Source organism: Lepisma saccharinum, chromosome 11 (genome assembly GCF_977018435.1).
Source record: "Lepisma saccharinum chromosome 11, izLepSacc3.1, whole genome shotgun sequence".
NCBI lineage: Eukaryota > Metazoa > Arthropoda > Insecta > Zygentoma > Lepismatidae > Lepisma > Lepisma saccharinum.
The window spans coordinates 63882708-63902988 of NC_139239.1; the positions used below are offsets into that span (position 1 = coordinate 63882708).

The 20281-nt window shown below is 38.9% G+C and overlaps 1 protein-coding gene across 2 annotated transcripts in view; it reads right to left on the reverse strand.

Moving 5' to 3' along the window:
- Positions 1-12888, reverse strand: part of LOC145995287 (uncharacterized) — a 29135-nt gene extending 16247 nt beyond the window's left edge. Inside the window, exons 1-4 of one of the 2 annotated variants that reach the window (XM_083131880.1) lie at positions 12739-12888; positions 11823-11962; positions 10306-10479; positions 8674-8850 (exon numbers count right to left, since the gene is read on the reverse strand). In XM_083131880.1, coding sequence (XP_082988006.1) covers positions 8674-8850; positions 10306-10479; positions 11823-11960 — 489 coding nt within the window. In that variant the 5' untranslated portion in view covers positions 11961-11962; positions 12739-12888. The remainder of the gene's footprint in view (positions 1-8673; positions 8851-10305; positions 10480-11822; positions 11963-12738) is intronic. The other variant, XM_083131882.1, reaches the window with a different exon arrangement.
- Positions 12889-20281: the final 7393 nt, after the last annotated feature.

Consider the following 20281-nt stretch of genomic DNA (forward strand, 5'->3'; position numbering starts at 1 on the left):
ATCATAAGGTAGAGAGCATCCTGCTTAGAGCAATGTATGCACTCCATTAGTTTGAGAAAATCTAAAATAAGAGGAATTCCTATCCCTGTTCTCATGTTGATATTTCCTGGCAAATAAGAGGCTGTCGCGGTCTATTGCCGCGCTATACATTGAAGAAACAATGCTTTCTAACGACCGCCATGTTGGGCAGATTTCAGTTGTATATTGGCATTTATCTTATTCGTATATTTTCAAGTTAAGAACTTGGATTATAGTTAATTGTTTTTATAATTCATGTATATATTACGTTTCTTTATATTTTATAATATTATTCACGTATTTTTTTTACTTTCTTTTTCGCGTATTTTTGCAACATTTATTCAGAATTTATAGGATCCCAAATAATATATGCAACGTTTTCATTGTTTTTGAAGCACAAGTTAAATACATTTCTTCTTAATATCCATTTTTTTCAACAATGTACAAGATTGAAGTAATTTGTCTTCCTTATAAAGTAAATCTTTATTTAATCATTTTTTTATGTACAAGGGCAAATATGATTTATTTGATAAAATCAGTTTAGTTATTTCTATATAGTTTAATATTGTAATATTATAGCAAAGTATTTCTCCCTCGTTTTCAATAAAATATCGTATTCCTATTGGCTGTTTATGTTAGGAGTAGGGGAACCACGCTTCGTGTTCTTGGCGATGTAAAAACTTCCACGTTGGCATTTTTAATTGTTGCCAACCTGAACTTTAGCTTACTATCGCTAATTAACATTGATGTGTTATATAAATTTCAGTTTTTCTTGAGTTATTTTATGTTATGAGTTTGTATTGTAAATTAGAACAATCTGTTATGCTGCACCTCGCGCTTGAGGTAGCAGTTGAGGTCTTGCTATTAACTGTGAAGGCGGTGCGCGGACTCTCTTGTTAAATAAATTGCTTATGACTGCCTGCGAGCGTGCATGACCCAATAAATTATAACTTTTAACTTGTGCGAATCAGTATGTACGCGCGCGATTCGTGATTAAAGATTTTGGACATTTTAATTATAAAGGTAAAGTGCCCCCCTGTGCATAGCACAACGCCATGAAGGCATATAGGGGGGGGGGTAACGCCCCACACTTTCTTGATCCGGTCGTGAATGTAGGTGATGTGATCAGCATCACGCCCCTGACCGCCTTTACCCCCCAGGGTTTCCCCCAGGTACCCATGTTATTCGACGCTGGGTGGGCGCCGGGGCCGCTTCCAGGAATTTTATTTACTGTCACGTGTCGCAATTCGGTGGTTTCCTTTCTGGAGGAAGGGTGGATCATCTTAATCCCGATCCCTGGGTGAGAACTGGTGCTTCCAATTGACCAGCCGGAGCAAGGAGCGGTGTGTTGCCAATTCGGCATACCCTGGAGTTACGAGTGGTGGCACGTTGCAGCTTTATACTCCGAAGTCGATACCAAAGGTTCATGGACGTCTGCAGGATTTTTTTCCCCAGGGAGGGGCAAGCAAGGTAGTTTTTTTTTCCAGGGGGGCAAACAAGGTGCATGTTCCCCCATAACAGTGTTGTCTCCTCAAAAACCATTGCTTTAATTTGAAGTTATCATGTTCATGCAATAATTAACATATATTATTATAGCTAAAATGCAATTGCGCGATACATATAATTTTTGGTTGACTTTCCTTTTCCAGGTGGGTCGTGCCCTTGCCTCTTTTTCGGACATTCATGCAAAGGTTCTATTTTTATTTCACGTCTACCACTTTCGGTTAATCGCGATGATAAAGGATGTGATAGGTGATGGAAATGGTATAAAGACAAATGACCCATCCATATTTTCTAATCCGACATTAGACTTCGCAGAGTATTACGCTAACTAATTTGCCACGGGATAGGCTTCTTCGTGTTTGTCTGCTCATCAAATGATTGATTAGTTATTCAAACTATATAGGTAGCAAAGCTATATAAAATAACGAAACAGAAAAAAATCCACTTGACGTCTTGTAGTACTATCATCAACCTACAATTTCATGCTCTCAAATCCACACAGAAAACTTCTTGTGGCATTAGTTTTACGGAATGGCCTTCGGGAATAAAGATCGCCCATTTCCTGGTTCAGCTCGAAACAATTCAGGTGCCTTATCGAAGCTGCTCTTGAGCACGCAGGGTATCTAACCTACTTCGCCGTAATTCAGTTGTTGTATCTTGATTCATATGCTGTATTGTAGAGCCAACCGCAGATTAAATAGGAGGAAAAAGACTTTTTCCGACGGAAAATAAGTTGGCAATCTGCGAACACCGAGGCATTCTTGATAAGACGCCTGAGGAGGGTCGAGAAAACTTTCCTGAAAAAGCGCACGCAACCCCAGTATCGAAGGTCATGCTACATGTGGATTGGCAACTTTCGGGAGCATGCTGTCTGTCTACACAATTCTACCCAAATACCTGTTTGAAAATGAATCTTCTGCTTGCATTTTATTTTTTAAATGTAGTTCTGACATTGTAGTCATTCTGCAATTATTTTTATTTCTTCTTATTTTGCTTTGCTTTTATGTCACTTTTATAATTAATCGAAACTATGAAGATGGATGATAAATAGATGAAATTAATGAAGAGACACACCTAAAAAAGATATTTACAGACCAGGACTCGAACCCGGAACCTAAAGCGGATAGGTTGGGGGGGGGGGGGAGACCGTCAATAACTCCCGGTCACGAACTGGCTTATAATTTTTGTTATTTCTCAGGAGTATTTTTTGTTCTGTTCATGCATAATGCCTGCTTTCGGAAACTTAATTTATAAGTGACACACTTCTTTCGGTAGGGACAAGCCACGAATTGTTTGAGAGGAGGGACAAATCTCGTTCATATACTAGATACAATCATGGACTATACTTGAAATGGCCTCCCCGATGGCGCAGTGGTTGCGTCGTCGCCTAGTAATCAAGGGGTCCCGGGTTCGATACCCGGTGGAGGCACAAGTGGTTCGGATTCCACTTCAAACTGAAGGTCCAGTCCCGATTAGCCTTACTGTGCATAAAGTGGACTCAAAACACCAAATCAATCATATACTTGAAATGTGACGTGCTAAACACTACTTTCGGAGATCAGATGGACATGGCAATTTTGATATACAAGTTGCACTTTTTCTACTTAGATTATTTATGTCCAAATTTTATCCTAATAGATAATCTCGCAACAACGCAAAATGTTTAAATTGACTCGAATTCACAATGGCTCATATACAGTGTGTTTATAAATGAACATCAAAAATTAATAATAAATCTATTTATTACCTTACACGGGCAAAACTTACACCGTAATCAGCAGCAACTGTCCAAGTTTATATAACTTTTTTTTAAATTGGTATAAAGATAGAAATCGAGAGGGGGCAATTGCCCCTCTGTGCCCCCTTGCAGGTGCTCTTGGCCGTCTGGAAGAAATAGTGCACGAAAGACGTGAAAACTAAATCCATCTTGAGTATCCTATGACAATCAGTTTTTGTCACCTACGTTTTCGTTATTTTATATTTTTCTGTAACCTTCGTATCCTCGTGAAGCTTCAGTAGAAAAACACCACGTTTCTGAACTTTTTGTGTTTCTCTGCTTTTGTCGACTTTTCCCCTTTCGGTCGCACGAGCTCGGAACCAACAATGTGCTGTGATAAATCTTTCACTGTTTTTGAGCGACTTTTGTGCATTTGGCGACGGAAAGTCAACTTGGGAGGCCAATTACTGAAGGAACATGTTACGTACCGGATGAGGGTAGAACTATTCTTTTCACCCCATTCTAACGCAACACGTGTGCTTGAAGAAGCTGGACCAGGCAAAAAATGGACGCTTGACCACCAACGTCGTAACTTCAGATTCCCGCGCCTAAAAGTCAGTCCGTTGTATTCGAAGTTTCAAGCTGTCTTTATATAGTGGCAGAACGAACAAACAAGTACAGTCTACCGCCAGTTTTTGAACCGACAACACCTCTGCGACAGTCGGAGTAAAGATTCGGGACTTTGTCTTTTTTCTACCGCGCCGTGTATTTTATCCTGCGTGAGTGAGTGACAGTGACTAGTTGTACGAATACGCAGTGTTAATTAGTGACCTGTGCACTGGATTCGCGTTATTCGTTTTGTGACGAGGAACATTAATACCACAATGGGGGGCTAATCACGAGAGAAGGAGGGCCATGGGTCTTCCTAGCCTGCATGAAGCCGATAACGCAGCAGATCATCGCTCAGCGTCGCGACGTCACACCACTAAAACGCCACATCGCCACAAACGACGCCCACAGCCCGATTAGAAGTCATGAAATGATACTGCTGAAAGCCGCCAGTCGAGACGCCGACGCCCGACGAGAATTCTACGGAGAGAGAGAGAGAGAGAAATTGGAAGATGAAGCGACACCAGCCCACACTTAGATCTACCGTCTAGAAGAAGCAATTACTCGCTCCATTACGAGGCCGACAAGATAATCGCCGTGATGTTGAAGCGTAGAAGGAAGGTGTGTCCAAGAAGATTGCGAAGTGCCGCTACAAAGAAGTAATGTGGGGAAGTGTTAGTGTCGCAAAGAGAACCGCGGATCGACGTCCCGCCGCCGTTTAGAGGACTACGGTAAACGTCGCTGAAACGTCTAGAACGCCGAGATGGTATAGTATACTACTGTTCATTTTCTATATGTGTGAGTGATCATCTACCCAAGCCTCCAAAGATCGGCCGTCGGACGAAAAGATACCAGTATTTAAAATTAAAAGTCGCGAAGGTATTGATTATAATTATTTCTCGCCAGCATCATCTAAATTTCACGACAATTGCTAATTCGGAAGATATATTCACAGCATACTGTTGTTTTCCACGCTCTGCGCCGAGCTGTTGAGTAATAATGTTTATTTATGTTACCTTATATGCTTTACTCGGTAAATATTTGATTAAAACTGCGTAAATCGTGTATCTCTTGCAGAGATCACCTCTCAAGTTTGCTAAGTGAGGAAGTAAGTTAAGTTCGTGCTATTTTTAATATATTCATACATAAGTGTCTTCACTTTCCAGTCTGTAAACATGTGTGCCTTGCAGTTGATATCTAAGCCTAATGTTATTGAAGTTCCAAGGCGCATTAGTGATAATTCTATAACAATTATTTAAATGTTTTAATAAAAATTGCAAGAATAAAAAGTTTACGTGTCATGCCCGTTGGCAGAATGTAATGAGCACGCGCAGATGAAAGTTTAGTATCTTTAATTCTAAGCAAATTAACGTCTTCGGGCGCAGTTTAATATTCATAAGAAAAACTAAATATTGCATGGTGTCTAAAAAAGGGCCAATGTATTTATCTTAATGTAATTTTTCCCCTGCGGTATGAGAGAGTGTGTGAATGCTTGAATGATAGTGAGGGGTTGTGTAATGTGTCTATTTTTGTGTTATATAATATACATTTTTGTTATTTATGATTTGGCTATGATTTGTGTTCATACAAATAGTATACTAATCCTCATAACTACTGGTATTTATATTTTAGTTCAACGTTAAGTCAGCAAAGCATTTCTGCTGGCTAACATCAATTATTATTATTATCTACGTCATTATTATTATTATTATTGATTATTATTATTATTATTCAACGTCACTTTATGCACGAGTCGGCTATTCGTCGAGGGTAAAAACCGATCCGGTCACACGTACCCTGGAATCAAAACCGTTAGCTGGGCCCGACACCTAGGAAGGGGACTTCGGTCTCCGGACTAAGTGTCAAACAGAGGTCATGTACCAAAGGTCCCGGTGAGTATCCTTTTGTCTTGCTACTCTTAGATTCTGCAACCTTTCTTTCTATAGTCCAATGTTTGCCTTCCTTACCTCCTAGAATTGATTTCTGTACAAGTTTGAGGGCTAATCTCCCCTGCCCCCTGTGGTTGTGCCACTGCACCTTCTTCCGCCGTTGTTCCTTTGTGAACTTTCCCCGGCTTCAAAATACTTCATTTTCTTCAAGAGCATAATATCGTTTAATAACCGGCGATATGATTCCTCTACCCTAAATTTCTGGATTAAAGTATAATAATATAGGGGCATAGAAATCTGGAAGGGGGGCGAGGATGGCCACCTCTCCCCTTTAGAAAACGAATGTCAGCTAAAAGTATATATTTCACACGTATAATTTGATTTGTCATAGTAATTTACATTAATTATTATAATGGGGATGCAGGAATGCAATAATTTCGAATTCAAGTGGTGTTTCTTGAGTGGGCAACACTATTATCGGGTTAATATGCAAATCCATATGGCATATTTCCCTGCGTCTAAAATATCGAAAGATGTCCATAACGAGGGGGGGGCATTTGCCCCCCCTTGCACCCCGTGCGCACGCCTATTGCTACTCATTTCTACACTAGTTGGAAGCTTTATTCAATTTCGAGCCAAAAATGTAATTTAATATCAAATCAGGGTTGTTAAACGTCCACGAACCCATAAATTCTAGTGGGTTCTATTGGGTTCCACAACAAGACCGGAAACTTTTTTATCGCACAGTTTAAATTCGGTCCCAAGTTGCGTATTGTTTCATTTCAATATGGAACCTAGACCGTCTTTAAATTGATCCGGATAGAAGGTCCCTGTGCTGTATTTCAATTGATCAGGAGAAAATGTCCCTGGAACGAATTGAAATACATAAAGAGGCTCTTTACAGTCCAGATCCATTTATGCTTGCTAATATTCCCTACTGAACCGGAATTGAATTGGTTTAAAATTCCTGACCCTTTAACAACCCTGGTTGAAATTCATTTTTTTTACAAACAACCATATTTTTAACGGCTATTTCACATTAATCCCATACGATATACTGAGTTATTTTTCGCAATGTTCCAATGAAAGGTAAGAGATTTTGGCTATTCCTTTTTCTTCCTTGATGTTAAATAGATCATATTCGTCACGCGCCTATAACGTTACTAGCTAACATCGGTTTTTGGCACGCATGGAAGTGGATGACATGTGGCCGGGGAATATTCTGTGGACTGACGAGGCGCATTTTACTCTGGTCGGTACAGTGAATACTCAGAACTGTCGCATATGGGGTTCCACTCGTCCACATGTTGTGCAGGAACAACCATTGCACTCAGTTTACGTGACTGCATGGTGTGGGTTCACTAGCTCCTTCATTCTTGGCCCGTTTTTCTTTGAGGAGATGACACCTCGAGGGCCTGTTAGGTGTACAGTGACATCTGCACGTTATAGGGACCTCCTTCTGCAACACGTGATTCCAGCTTTGCAAGAACGGAACTGTCAACACACCACCATTTTCATGCAAGATGGGGCAACACCACATGTCGCTCGCCACGTGAAAGATTTGCTGCGAGAAACCTTCACTAATGACCGCATCATCTCTAGGCAGTTTCCAGATGATTGGCCTTCCAGATCCCCCGACCTTAATCCATGTGACTTCTGGCTGTGGGGATATTTAAAAGATCGTGTCTATCAGGGACATGTCCGGTCTCTGCCTGATCTGAAGGCTAGCATACAACGACATGTCGCTCAGATTTCACCAGACATGCTGCGAGCAACCGTCGACCATGCCGTGTTACGAATGCAGCATGTTGCTGAATTGGGAGGCCATATTGAACAGTTCTTGTAACCATAGTTCCTAATAAACATGCCAGAGCAATTGTTCTCATGTGTTTGATCTTTCCTGCCTTTTTCCTGTAACTATACCACGTTTTGACTGCTTACAGCGCCATTTTTTACCCTGGTGGCGAGAATTGGAACTTTTTTTTTTTTTTTTTTTGCATAATTCGCGAGCGCATTGCTTCATTAGCATATCTACGAAGTTTCAGACTGCTACTCTCATTACAGCCCATGCTGTACCACTCTGAACACCGTCACTTTAATTATAACCACCTTGTATATACCATATTGCATATTACGTTATGTTCCAATGTGCTCATTTCGTTACGTTCCTTTATAACGTTAATATCTACCATAATACATTTTGTTACGTTCTTGTAACGTCAATCTATAACATATTGCATTTCGTTACGTTACATGGGTACCAGCAGTTGAACCATACTTTTCCTCCTACAAAATGGAATGTACCGTGTAACGGAAATTGGGTACGTTACGACTCCCTGCTTTGACATGCTTTCACCATTTATCCTTACCGTTGCAATTAACTTCAAGCACTGGCGTACGTAGGATTTTTTTTCGGAAAGGGCTGGAATTGTATATAGGTGGATAATACATAGCTGCTTTGAGTAGTACCAACTTATAATGGACCCAAGCCCACTTAATAATTTTTCGTGTTATTATTATTTTATTGTTATTATTATTCATTATTGTTATCTGCTTGCTTATTGAAATCAGTAAATAAGAAATATAAAGTAGTAAGGTTTGTATGCCTCCACCACCGGCCTTGATTACAAGGCGAAGGCGATACAACAACCCCACTGGGGAGACCCGCATGTAACTTGGAAACGAGCCTTCAGAAATAAATGCAACCAGTCTTACCGGAGTGACATGACATATTGAACGTGTCGCTTGCGACATGGAAAACATTGATGTGACGTGAGAAAACATCTGAGCATCGCGTCGCTCGGCACGTTGGTAGCGCATGCGCAGTGAATACATTTCGGATGGGGCCCGTGTCATTTGTCGCTTCAATCTGAAAGCTCTCGTAACCTATATTTAGACTTCAGTTATAAACAACACACTAAGGGAGTGTCTTCTTACCTTTACAGACGGGAGCAGCACACTTTCGACGTAAGCGGTCGCGCTTTGAACTTTTGGCTTGATCAGCGTGTAAACATAGTTGAAGGCAAGGAGAGCGTAGTGGACGAATACGTGCCAAAGTGCTTTCAAACTACTGTCTGTCTTGGTCTGCTGCCTCTGAGAGTGCGTTTGAGAAGACTGCAAGAAGATAAAAGAGAAGAAAATATATAACATATGATCATGTTTTTTTGTCATCACAAACAAGATTTGAGGATGAGGGAGCGGGAATACCACACCAAAATTCTGAATTAAAATCCACGAAATCGTAAACATTTTTACTACTACCCTTTTCGTAGAAGTGCTGAAATATCGAATTTTGTTTCATTATTTTCGAGTCTGCCTATCGCTTTATCATGTTTCTCTCTTTTGTCGTCGTGTTTCCTTCCCACAGTTTTTCTTCCGTGTTAGAGCCTACATCTTTCATTTTTTCGATGCCCGTACCTTTTATTTTCCTATCTTCCTATCTGTCGCGGTGCATTCTCTCTGTCTATACCTCTTTTCTTCTTTCTGCCCTCATGTTTATTTCTCTTCACTCTTTTACTGTTTATATCAGTGGCTCTCAATCTTCGTGAGCCAGCGGCTCGCTAAATTCGTTGTTCAAAAGTCGACGCCCTGATCCCAATAATTTTATTCGTAAATAGCTTTCTAATTTTTTTAAAAATTTCACAAGTTAATTGAAATTAAATATTCATAAATAAATTATGGCATAACCATAGTGAGCATTAGTTCGTTTATGTCTAGACTTGTTGACAAATATAAAATTCGGTTTATATTAGTTAACCACCACTGGATCTAATGGAATATTTTAGTTTCCTCTGGCCAACATCATTAATTTAATTTGGTAAGGTCCGTTTTTCATTGGAATGTTCTATTTTGGACACCGAAAAATCCAAATTAACACTCCCTCTGTCCCATAATTATAGTCCGGTATGCCAAAATGGTAGTACAGGAATGACAGATGAAGAGGCAGATGGAAAGCCCAATTTGTACTGATCCTTGAGTAGTAAAGTTGTATGACTCATTCCCTTGTTTTATGTTCTTCTTCTGTATACACCAATGTCACAGTTTGAATATTGGGCAATTATTATGACACAACAACCAAAGGTGTACCGGACAATAATTATGGGACAGAGGGAGTAATAATATTTCCACTTCAATATATTTGTTTATGAAAATTGCTGCACAAACTCAATTAACCGTGGTGCTCGTCAGTCACCCTCTAAATTTGGAGGCGAGAAGAATGCGCCCCCCTTCTTTTTCTAAAATAAATTGGTTAAGTCATTTCTATTGCTGACATCGCCTGACTCTAATTCTATTATTTTCTAATCTAGTTTTTTTTGCGAGTAAATCTATATGAAATTTTATAGTAAACCAATAAATTATTTAGAGGAGAATAAAACTTTTTTTAGTCTTATTTCTCCCTATCCATCAAAATAAAATGTCTTAACTGAGAGTGAATATTAAGAGGGAGTCACGCTGCCCCTCTCCACTTTCGGATACTTCCGAAATAATAAATTCATTCGCATGAAATTATGGGAGAAAACTTCTCACAACACTATTGCATATAAAATACCAGGAATTCCTACTACTTACCTCTTTGGGTGCACGGGTTTCAGATATCTGACCTTCTACAACGTCCAATCCTTTACAAAGCAGTGAATCCACAGCTGTTATTGGCTTTTCTGCTACAGGCTGCACCATTTGAACCGCTCCATGGAACAGATTTTCAGCAGTCTGAAAGCCCCATCTCACTGCGGCGTGTGATTCCTGCACGAAGATAAATGGGTTGAATTGAGACTTTGTTGGTAGAAAATGCGGCATGGAACCAGGATGTAAGTTACCCGGTGCATGGTTAAAATTCCAAATAATTCATCAAATATTAAACTTTTCCTGTTTCCAAACGTCAATGATATTACACCAAACAATTGTGAAACCAACAGTACCAACTTATTGGCAAGAAATATTGTACTTAAAAATATTTTATATTTTTGTTATTCTTCGAAACGCCTTTAATTGATTAAAAGCTTGCACAAGAAGAATGCGTTAAACTTTTTCGGAAGTTCATATGCAGAGCTCGCGTAAATATTCAGTCTATTTAAATAGCAGGGGTGGGTTTCATGTGACGTCAGGATTCGCACAGCCGCGATGTTTGCGGCCAATTTTAATTGTCGTTTGCAAGGAAATATAGCCGGCCCCCGTGACGGAGTGGTTAGCACATCGAACTACGACGCCAGGGGTCCCGGGTTCGAATCCTGGCCTGAGCATGGATGTTTGTGAGTGTCCATTCATCAATTTCATCATATCATCACTCATCCCCATCTTCGCAAATTAGCCAAAAGTGGAACAAAAAGCGAAGTAAAATATAGCAAATCATAATCATCATAATAACAAGAGCAAGGAAATATAATTACACCACGTAGCGTTCGTTACATTTCAACCAACTGCACGTTTATGTTAAATCACGAATGTGTGTGTGTTAGTATCTCCCGTTCGCCCGTTTGAGTTCCGTATGCTTACAAGAACTCGCCTTAATCATGGCTGTTCGAAGCCACAATACAAGAGTTTGTGACGTAGGTGAAACAACTGGAATACAAAATAATACAGCAAATTGGTGTACCTCTCGAAAATGTATTCTCATATTAAAGAAAGGTGCAACATTCTCGATTCAAGAACGCACTGGACTAACAGTAACGTTGCAAATTTACTTCTAAAGTTGCAAACCATGAAGAAATGCAATGCATATTTTTCCATCATGTGCTGGTTAATAAAGAGATCTATCTCAGATAGTTTCTCGGAGAAAATTACTCTAGCTTCTTAAGCTCAATAATATTTTCAGATTGCATTTGCTCTCTCGCTCTATAGTATACTAATATTTGTTTTCCAGTAAGGAGCAAAACAATTGCTTTCGGTCCGATAAGTCTTTAAATAAATATGATTCATAATTATTTTTTGGTGGGGGATGGGTCATTGCTCCACTCCTTCCCCATTCTCAAATACACCAAAACATCTCATAAACAGTAAAACTCGGCTTCAGGAAAGTCGAACTCAAATTCAGTTGTTAACTTTGCACTTATTTGTATAAACAATTGAGATGTGAAAGAACACCTTACCTTTACTTTAGTATACATGCCATTGACAAGCTTCATCGCGTTTTGGACAACAGAATAACCAGATATTCTTGTTAAGGATTCCATTTTAATAGATTCATCCGCAGAAGTAATTTTGATCTTGGGTATTGTAGCCTCCATTCCTGTAAAGACGACAAAAAATAATTAAATTTACTTGTACTGAACATTGATTGATTTGGTTTATTTTACTTCTCTTTTCTGCCACTTTTTGCGAATCGCGGAGATGAGGATGAGTGTGGTATGTTGAAATTGATAAAGGGACACTCACAAAGAACACCCATGGGTGGGATTTGAACACGGGACCCCTAGAGTCGTAGCATGCTGTGATAACCACTCCACCACCAAGGTCGACACTTGTACTGAACATTCGCGTACAATACGTAGTATACTATAAGTTAGGTTGGAAATAGATTGATTGGTTTATTTCACTTCTCTTTTATGCCAACTTTTGGCTAATTGTGATGATGGGACACTCACAAAGAACACCCATGCCAGACCGCGATTTGAACTCTGAACCCCTGGTGTCGTAGCGTGCTATGTCTAACCACTTCGGCGTTTTCATTGTATTCTCAATTTTTTCATTAACATTACTAACATTTTTTTTCCTGTGCATGGGCCACAATAACTCGCACTACGCCACTCCTGTGCTCGAACAACATGCATAAGCAAACTGTCAAATCTACGAAATGATCTAACTTATTCAATGTAATCGTGAACCCAAGAATAGCTGTACGAAAACTGAGACTACTTTCACCATCAATCTGAAAATAACCATTGCTGACTAAATAGGGGACACTTTCTAAATTAATCGCATCACAACACTTGATCATCTTGATATTCGAACTCAATATTTTGGTTGAATGTAGTTTGAACATAGAAGAAACAAGTTTCTACTTACTGAAAGTTGGTTTTGTGGTCGAATTCGTCACGACCTTGCACCCTTCCTCACGATAGCTAGTCTTGGCGCAGACTGACCTTATCAGTTTTATTGCTTTCTGGTGATGCAACTTGTTGGTCACTGCTCAAATTCTGGCAAGAACTCGTAACTCTACAGCATAAAAAGAAGAAAAAACCTAGGTCATTGTGTGTGGCTGTTGAACTGAAATCCTTCTTACACGTTTTGATCATGAATTTTGTAAAGGATATGTTTCTAATTGCCAAAAAGAGTTTCTCCATTTCTTCATGTGTCTAGCCATTTTTTAAAATATGAGCCCAAACCAGGATATACTTGTATCTCCAACATTGATCATGCACGTTCTGTAAAATAGACAATACTTACTTTACCTGTAATCAACTCTTTTGCACCAATATTTTTTCTAGTCTAATTTGCTGTGTTTTGTCTATGTACCGTAGCCCGCATCTTTCATTTTCCTACATTCGTAAACTTTCCTTTGCCTGCAGTAATAGTTTCGCTACCAAAACTATTGTCATAGTAAGTCAACGACTCCTCCACCGGTTAGTTGTACGCCTCATCGGTGGCCAAGGGCGTTATACAATTGGCTTACAATCTCGCCACTGAAGGTTTCAGGTTCGAGTCCTGATCTGGACATGTGAATGGATAAAGTGACTTGCTAATTTTTGGGTGTGTGAACTGAACCCCCAAATTTTTTCTCTTATGATGTGACGCAAGAATTACTATGGATTTTGGAGGGTGTCATATTCCCTTGACCTCTCCAATTGTGCCTATACGCTGAAAACCCTATGACGTAGGAGACAAATGATTCTTTTGTTACCAGTATCGATATGCGTAACTTGTCTTAGTAATCCTCCAGAAATTACATAAGATTCTCGTCAATTAGCCTACGTCACGTAAGTTGCATCATTTGGCGAGAAAACAGCTACTTTAGGTTTTGATTGTCAGAGACTCAAAATTAGTCATCAACAGGCATTTTTATGCTGAATAGGCTGGATTGTCGTTAATGGAGCGTGCAGCGAAACACGAGGATCCAGGTTCGAATCTCAGTAATTTGTTGGTCAAAGTTAATCTGCCACTGGAAAGAAGACTACGAATTTTGATGTAAACTTGCACGAGGGAGACTACCGGATATTTCAAAGTAAAATTCACACCCCATGGTAACTTTTGGATAAAACCTATCAAAACAGGATAAGTTAATACTGATATTTTACAATTTCGGGGGATAACCCATTTCAAGATTTTCGACGACATTACCATAAATCATCATAACTCCTAAATTAGATTTCACTAATATCGTTAGTGACTTCAACACAGGGGTCGAGCGAATTGAACGCCAACCTCCGTGGTGGAGTGGTTAGCACGGCGCGCTACGACGCCAGATGTTCCGTGTTCGAATCCCGACCTCAGCATGGGTAATATTTCTGAGTGTCTATTAATGATTTTCCTCATATTATCTTCCTCATCGTCCCGATTAACTAAAAGTGGCGAAAAAGCGACGAAAAATAACCTAATTCAATCAATCAATCAATCAATCAAAAGTTCTGAGTTTCTATGCCTAGCCTGGAGTTGAAGCTGGTTTTAAGTCCACTTTATGCACAGATAGGCTAACCGTGACTGGACCTACAGTTAAAGTGTGATCCGAACAGGCACGTATCTAGAAATATAATTCGAGGGGGGGGTCCGCACCAAGTGTGTCAATAATAATAATAATAATAATAACAATAATATTTAAAATGATTGAAGTAATCTTCTTCTAATATATAGAAATGGATATATGTGTGTATGTATGTGTGTTTGTTCCCGCATAACTCTCGAACGCCTGGAGTGATTTCAACTAAACTTGGTACACGTATCACTTGCATTCTCGAAAGAAATACTGTGGGGGTAAGACACCCCTGTAACCCCTAGGGGTTGGGGTGGGAAGGGGTGACATGTAAAATTTATCGAAAACGACCGATAGTGTGGAACCCATAGTTTTCGGGGTCGCTAAGATGAGTAGTGGCACTCCCAATCTCGTTCAACTCCAAAGACACCCCTGGCACCCCTAGGAGTGGGCGTGGGAGGGGGTGACATATAAAACGACCGATATTAGTGTGAAATCCATAGTTTTCGGGGTCGCTAAAATAAATAGTGACTCTCCCAATACCGTTCAACTCCAGGACACCCCTGGCACCCCTAGGGGTAGGGGTGGGAAGGGGGTGACATGTAAAAATAATTGAAAACGACCTATATTAGTGTTGAATCCATAGTTGTCGGGGTCGCTAAGATGAATAGTGACACTCCCTATGCCATTCAACTCCAAGACACCCTTGGCACCCCTAGGGGTGGGAGTGGGAAGGGGTGACATGTATGACGACCGATATTACTGTGGAATCCATAGTTTTCTGGGTCGCTAAGATGAATAGTAACACTCCCAATGCCGTTCAACTCCAAGACACCCTTTCCACCCCTAGGGGTGGGGGTGGGAAGGGGTGACATGTATGACGACCGATATTACTGTGGAATCCATAGTTTTTGGGGCCGCTGAGATGAATAGTGACACTCCCAATGCCGTTCAACTCCAAGTTCATTTTACACTATAGTTAGAATTCATTATATTCCTGTCTAATAGAAGATTGGGATAAATAAATACCCGGGCAACGTCGGGCAATCAGCTAGTTGTATCATAATTAAAGTAAATATTAATTAAAATATGTAAATTTATTAATATTGCATTTTTATTATTACATGAATTGAATATGTAAAAAGATAGTATAGTTGCGTGTACTTAACGATCGACAAAATTTATATAAAAATAACGAAATTAATGCCAATTAGATAGAGAATTGAATATTTATCGAATAATAAAAAAAGGATGTTAGATCCAGTTGACGATAAGTAAAGTTCCTAATTAATATTTTATGCATATTGTCATGAGTAATACTGTGCATAAATCTTCTTTGGTACTGTCATTCAAAGCCGTATGATCCAAATATAATAATAATAAAGAATATAACAATAACCCTTGCCTTCCAAGTTCATAGGAAATAAAGAACTATCCATTATAATAAAATAGAGTACGGAATTATGCTGAAAAGTACATTTTCATTATTTTATTTCAGTACTTGGTAAGTTTTTCGGGAAACTTACGCCATCCGGAACCTGGACACGGGCTTTCCGTTATGAATATCCCATCATCAAGTTCATTTCATTATCATTTATCATCATCGTCGCGATTTGTCAAAATGGTAGGAAACTGTATTAAAATAAGGAAAGTTCAAAAAAAATATGACGAACGCAAGAAAATAAGCTTCAAAAATATTTATGTATATGCGAGTTTGTAACTTTTTAAACACGCAGCAAAGTGTACGTATAAAGTGTCATGTTTGCGATTCGAATTTGGGAATGACCGGGGATATTTTGAAAGTTAAATTAGAAGGTCTAGTGACAGTTCGTTTGATAGATATCTTAATTTCAAACCATTCTTGTGGGAACATTTTTTTAATTGTTGCCCTAAAAATTACCAGACTCCATGTGCTATCTAAAAAAAATCTATTGTCGATTTCAATTATAGCCTAGTATGCATAAAATATAAAATATTTTGTATTATATAGTCCTGATGATTGCCCCTCTACCCACAAACATATCAAGTGTTTATATTTATTAATTTACAAAATTACAATGAGTTGAAAAAAAGGAAATTAGTTTTGGGGGAAATATTTTTAAAAAAGTGTTCGCTACTAAAGTTGTTTAAAATTAACAGATCTATCGAAAGGATATCGTTCAATTGCTTTTATTATTTTCAATAATTATTTTCAAACTCCTCACTAAAGTCCAAAAATACTATTATCGACCCTCAACCCCCACCAAAGAGCTTTGTGCAGTGAGGTTGACTGTTTGTACATTTTATCATCTGTTTCTAAACTAAAGCCAGTTCTGAAGTTACAGTCGTCCTGGCCCTGGACATAGACTACAATATGTAACATGTGAATACTAATTGACACTGGCTCTCCCAATCAAAAATTTCTGGCAGATGGTGGGAAATAAGCGAATAGAAAGCTACAACTTTTATTTGACTTTGGAAAGGAAGTTTGTGACATTGCATTGAGACAAGTACGTCATTACCGGTACCTTTAAATTATAGAGAGCGTAACCAGGCCCAAATTTAGGTTTCTTTTTGGACTGCAGCTCCGGGCCTCCACCAACAACACATATCGGGGTCTGGAAACAACGCACGTATACACCAATGGATTATGGTGACGTTCCTCCTGTTTCCAACGTCTACGTGGTATAAATTGTCTAAGTGCTGGGGCAATATAAATATCACGTAACTCAATCATAAGAGACTAAATACCGATATTAAAAATAATGTCAGTTGTTAATGTGTAATGGAAATCCCACGTAATATATAAAATGTTTCTTCTCGAACTAATTGGACCGATATAAACTGAGGTAACGGATCAAAAGTCAGCGATTAAGTTTTATTCATCCAACATCCGTCTTTGGATACAAAGTTCATAGCGTTTCATTTCAGAAATGTCTAATCATCTAGTGCGTTCACATGCTAAAGGTTGTCTTCAAGCTGAAAGGCGGGGAGTAGAAAGTTAAAGCTGTTGTATGGTGGAATGTGAAGAGGGAAAATCCTTTGAGTGAGAGTAATTAGAAACGCCAACGGCAAAGATAACAGTTATCAAATTGTCAATCACTATTTTCATTCCATTTTTTATGCTACATTCTGTGTTATTTTAAGGAATGGAACTCTGTTGATTTGAAACAGATGTTACCTTCTACCTATTGACGTTTTATTTCAATTACGTAATTACTCGTAATTATCATCACATTGTGGAAAATAGACTGAAGGGAAATTGTGATGGATAATAATTCACCTACTGATTCTTTTGCCATTGGGTGTATTATTGTTTACATGATGCAAGATCAAGACAAATTTAAAATAGTAGATGGCAATTCTACAAAGGGGCAGAGCCCCCCCCCACACACACGAGATATATTGAAGAAACAGTTTGAGGAGGAAAGGGGTTATGTTCATGGATAAACATGGAAAAAATTAAACACTCAAAATTCTGACCAGGGCAGAATTTATTGTAAAATAACACACTATAAACGTGACGTTTCAATCTTATATAGAGCGACCTCAAACAAGAGAACCTTCGCCGAAAAGTCTCCGCGCACCTCCCCCTTCTTCCGTTCAACTCTGGCCATAAGGAAGCATGCTCCACTCCAGGGGTGCCCGCAGGGGGGGGGGGGATTATGGTGCAGGCCGCGCCATCGAGATTTTTTGGGGGGATGTTTTCCCTTCAAATAATGTAAAATTCAACATTCATATATTTTTCCAAAATATATGTAAAACTTTTACAGCTTAAATGCACCATATTTAATCCATTAGATGAAGAAAATAAAGTGTTTAAGGGTATTTTTGAAGGGGGGGAGATAAATAGTCAACTCTTACATATTAGGCCTTAATTGACACGTGGGTTCTGGGAGTGAGGGGGATTCTGAATTAAACGTTTGGGGCGACAGTATCCAACTCTATGTCTTAGATTGTGGCGGGTATTTTAGTTAGAGGGGGATTGAACATTAAATTGAGGGGGGTATCGAATTCTTGTGTATTACTATTGTCTTAGACTGTTGCGGAAATTCTGGTGTGGAGATGGAGAATTAGTTTTTTGGAGGAGGCAATAGGATTTCTGTATTGAAGAGAGAGTTCTAACATTAAATTTTGGAGACTGTATTTAGCGATGTGGTATCCGCACGTTTTCGACTCCGAACGTGCAAAAAAGGGAAACTGGAAAGAACTAAATATCTGGATCCGAAGAAAGTATTGACACCCCATTAAATTAATATTCTTAAAAGCCTGCAAATAAATGGATGCAAAAATTTTCTTACTCGCTTCGCTCGCAAGATATTCCTCATACTCTGAACCAAATTACTGGCCCCTGCGACTGTCATCTTTTTATAACATTCACAATTAAGTTGTATTAATGATAGAAATCTTTGATAAGAAGAAAGACATTTCATTATCACTGTTACTGTTCTAATTATGTATTATGGGATATAGTGTATTATACCAATTCGTAAGTAGATTTCTGTATTTTCTTTCTTAAAACAAATAATATATTTGTACTAGTTGCTAATACAAAGCTAACAGCAACAATTATGGCGACCTTCAGCCAGGATTCGTGAATATATAGTATGGAAGTTATCTCCTGATTACTTTAAATAATGGATCGGAAGCAACATTCTTACAACTTAAGAACGGGAGTTTTCTTAAGATCCGATGTCGTCGTTAGTTTCAGGGAAAATGAAACTATTGAAGAAAATGCTGACCCAATGAAGAATATTATTTGTTGCAGTAACATTGAAGCAGATTTCCGTCTTGTGAAGTGCAATGGCTGCAATATGGGAACATTTGGAGTGCAGAGGTTTGACTGTAATGCACTGGGTAATATTTAGTTCTTCTAATGAAAACTATTTCTGCAAATCTTGTAAACCAGATTTTGATCCATTTTTGTTAAAATCTTATACAAGTACAGTGAATCCCAACTTGGACAAGATTATTGCTGCATTTCAAGTTACGGTTACTCAAAGTTTGCAACAAAATAATGAAAATCTTCAAGAAAGATTGCAACAGAACATTCGCTGTGAATTGCAACAAAATAATGAAACGTTGCAAAAGGAGTTACAAAAGGATATGCAACAAAATAATGAAATGTTGCAAAAGGAGTTGCAAAAGGATATGCAACAAAATAATGAAATGTTGCAAAAGGAGTTAAAAAAGGATATGCAACAAAATAATGAAATGTTGCAAAAGGAGTTGCAAATGGATATGCAACAAAATAATGAAGTGTTGCAAAAGGAGCTGCAAAAGGATATGCAACAAAATAATGAAATGTTGCAAAAGGATATGCAACAAAATAATGAAATGTTACAAAGGGAATTGGAAAAGGATTTGCAACAAAATAATGAAAATCGGGAAGAGAAGTTTCAAGCCATTCAAAATGAATTACAGCAGCATAATACTAGGTTTAACGGCCGGCTTGAACATTCGTTACAAGATGTTGCCCAAACTTGTCAAAATGTTAGCAATGAGTTGAGGTGTAAATTGGATGAAGGTATTAGTACAATGCATGTCGAAGTTTCAGAACAAATGAAGAGCCATGACGGAAAGTTGGCAAGGTTGGAAGTCTGCAATGAGGAAATTATGGAGAAATTTACTCAACAAGAGGTTAGGTTTGAAACATTAAATGAGGAATTAGATAGAATGAAGGTAGTTCAGACTGCTACAAGTAGCTCTGAATAGAGGGCTGCATAGTCTGCCTTTTACCTACCCACTGCCCGCTTGCCCGCGAGGACAGGTATACCTGCTCGCCTGCCCACCGCAACGAGTCGACTTGCGTCTTTACCCGGGTTCTTGGTCTTCAAGGCGCTCTGCGCTTACAAGGTAACTGGGCATTCAACAAGACCCGGGCGCCTGCAAAACCTGCTGGAAGGAAACAGCCCTCCGGCAGCGTGTCGCTCCAGTGTTTCA